Source organism: Dendrobium catenatum, unplaced genomic scaffold (genome assembly GCF_001605985.2).
Source record: "Dendrobium catenatum unplaced genomic scaffold, ASM160598v2 original_scaffold_185962, whole genome shotgun sequence".
NCBI lineage: Eukaryota > Viridiplantae > Streptophyta > Magnoliopsida > Asparagales > Orchidaceae > Dendrobium > Dendrobium catenatum.
In genome coordinates, this window is record NW_021504380.1 from 1 (window position 1) to 3,240 (window position 3,240).

At 41.7% G+C, this 3,240-nt stretch overlaps 1 protein-coding gene across 1 annotated transcript; it reads left to right on the forward strand.

Moving 5' to 3' along the window:
• Nucleotides 1-590: 590 nt before the first annotated feature.
• LOC110101070 (protein PAT1 homolog) lies at nucleotides 591-3,194 on the forward strand (the record flags this gene model as incomplete). The annotated part of the gene is made up of 1 exon (XM_020828834.2): nucleotides 591-3,194. A coding segment is annotated over one exon (2,145 nt), but the record flags the coding sequence as incomplete, so codon positions are not given.
• Between the last annotated feature and the right edge of the window lie 46 nt (nucleotides 3,195-3,240).

Sequence of the window (3,240 nt, forward strand, 5' to 3'; positions counted from 1 at the left end):
ATCCTAACCTCATTTTGATATCATGTTGAAAAGTATAAAAGTAAAAAAAAAGTTATTTTAAATTTTATTGCTTGTTATAGTCTTCTTCGAAAGGCTTATAATGAAATTAAATCAAAATTATTTACAAAGAAAAAAAATATCTAAGTGGGGACGATGACTTGAATGGGAAGAAGAGACATGGATAGAAATCTAAGGGCCATGAGTGGGTCGATCCAACATTTATGACCTTTCTCATCCATCTGCTCAAGGATTCTTATCAAAATGGGTTCTCTTGGCATTTCGTCCCGAAAGAAGTTTTGGGCTCATTTTTCAAGAAGAATAATAATGAAAATATTTGATCAATTACATGTATTATGAGACAAATAAAGTCAAAATTTCCTTCCATATTAGATGTTTTTAAGAAAGGGATGCTTGATGTTTTCTTTTAAATCAGGTGTAAAATATTTTTTAAATACCCAGATTCAAACAAAAATCTCAGAACTATTCAATTTGATATTTCTTGTTACATGTTAATATTGCCTAATTAAAATTGAGTTGGGCTTAGTTTTTATCTGAGATTCCATCATTATATTTATCACTATCTTGCTTGATTCCAGGAAAAAAAATCATTATTTTATTTTCTTCTTGTGTATTTGGTGGATTTCTCTAATATAATCTTAATTTTTCTGCCTAAACTTTCAGGTTCTGCTGCTACAGATAGGGTTAGGGATTTGGGCCTGTCCAGCTGGCCAGATCAGAATGTTTTAGATGCTGATAATGTCCAGGATGGTAAACGGTGGTGGTCACATCCATATCCCTCTCCTTCTCGCCATGCAGAATCCAAACCGTTGTACAGAACGACATCATTCCCTTACGAACAGCAACCACAGCAGAAAGTGTTCCCTCTATCTGGTGAACAGTTACCACGGCTAAATTCGATTGATCAAGTTCCCCTTCCCAAGTTACCTTTTACTTCCTACCCTCCACCTGGTGAATTATCTCAGGGTTCCCGAATTCTCGATATGGACATTTTAACACAAAGTACTGGAATCCAGCCACCTTTCTCTGCACAGAATGTCTTCCCTTTCTCTGGTCCTCAACCTCTACCTGATATGTATCATGGGATGAACTATGGTGGAAGCATCACTCAATTTGTCTCTCCAGGCTTGTCTATTAGTAATCAGGAAGAAAACAATTTTATGAGACAATCTAGTATAATTTCTGGTGACCGCAATAATCTATTTCCTGGTTTATTTCAGCAGAATTTATCTCATCCAAATGGCCTAATGACATCGCAGCAACCTAGATTTCAGAATGTCCAGCCTTCTCTATCACATTACCCACAATTATCCCCTCAACTATTTGGCTCACATCCTTCACCCCACATGCGTGAAACAATGCTTGGAATGGCTGAGTTGAGAGAACAAGGATTGATAATGGGGCAAAGGGGAAGGCAAAACGTACGATTTTCTAATCAACCTTTGGATATAGGGAACCAAAGGAGCAACGCATGGCCTCAATTCCGATCCAAGCACATGACATCTGAAGAGATTGAAAGCATTCTGAGAGTTCAGCATGCCGCAACACATAGTAGTGATCCCTACTCTGATGATTATTATCATCAAGCCTGTCTAGCAAAGAGAAGCTCTGGATCAAAGTTGAGGCGTCACTTCTGTCCAAATTCCATTAGGGAGTTGCCTTCAAGATCCCGAGCTAACAGTGAGCCACATGCTTATCTTCAGGTGGATGCTCTTGGGAGGATTCCCTTCTCTTCAATTCACCGGCCTCGTCCGCTGCTGGATGTGGACTCACCATCTACAGCTGCTGCAGGAAGCAGCTCCGAGCAGAAATGTTCTGTGAAACCTCTTGAGCAAGAGCCAATGTTGGCTGCTAGAATCACCATTGAGGATGGTCTTTGCCTTCTTCTTGATGTAGATGATATTGATCGGTTCCTGCAGTTCAATCCACCGCATGATGGAGACTCCCAGCTAAAAAGGAGACGGGAGGCTCTCCTGGAAGGGCTTGCAGCATCTCTTCAGCTAGTTGATCCGCTTGATCCAAGTAAAGCTGGCCAGTCTGTTGGAATAGCTCCCAAAGATGATTTTGTCTTTCTCCACATAGTCTCTCTCCCAAAGGGTCGTAAGCTTTTGTCACGCTATCTTCTGCTGCTTTATCCTGGCAGTGAGCTTACTCGGATTGTTTGCATGGCCATTTTTCGTCACCTCAGGTATTTATTTGGTGGTTTGTCCTCTGACGCTGGGGCAGCTGAAACCACATCGACTCTTGCTAGAACCGTATCTGTTTGTGTTTCTGGAATGGATTTGAGCACACTTAGTGCATGTTTAGCTGCTGTTGTCTGTTCTTCAGAACAACCTCCTCTCCGTCCACTTGGAAGCGCAGCTGGTGATGGAGCCTCGATGGTTATAAGGTCTGTAGTTGAGAGAGCTACAGAACTCTTGAAGGATCATCATGGTACAAGCACCTATAGCACTCATAGTCGAGCTCTGTGGCAGGAATCGTTCAATGCTTTCTTCGGTCTTCTCTTGAAGTATTGCTTGAGCAAGTATGAAAGTATAGCGCAGTCATTACCACTCTTGAACTCACAGGATTCTTCCATGACTGGATCAGAGGCAACCCTTGCAATTCGCAAGGAGATGCCAGTTGAATTGTTGCGAGCTAGTCTTCCCCATACTGATGAACATCAACGAAAGCTTTTACTGGAATTGGCTAAGCGATCCATGCCATCTGCTGGATAGTTCTGAGTACAGCAAGTCATGATTTTTTTATTTCCTTGTCAATGCAGTAGGTTCTCTGCCTTCTCATCGGATGGTTACCGCATTCAAGCTGGATAAACTCTTGGATGATTTTGTTGTTCCTCCTAATAGCTTTTTTTTAAAAAAAATTCCCTACTCTTTAAAGAACCTGTAATAATGGCGTACTGTAGCACCCCTAGAAAGCTAGAATATGAATGATGCCTGGAAGGTTTCCTCGAAGGCGCTTAATTTTTGTGCTCCTTGTTGGAACTCTGGGAAGTAGTAGTAGGGATAAGAATGTACAGGTCTTGTTACTGGACCGTCCGGTCACCAATTCAAATGCGCCACGTCACCCGAACACATTGGCCCCAGGTGTATCTGAGTGATGTGGCGTATTTGAATTGGTGTCCGGATGAATCCAGACACCGGACATAATAATTTTCCCTTGTTTTGGGTGGTTTAGCTCTTCTTATTGGGATTCGAGATGGTGAGATCATCTATGGTGGGG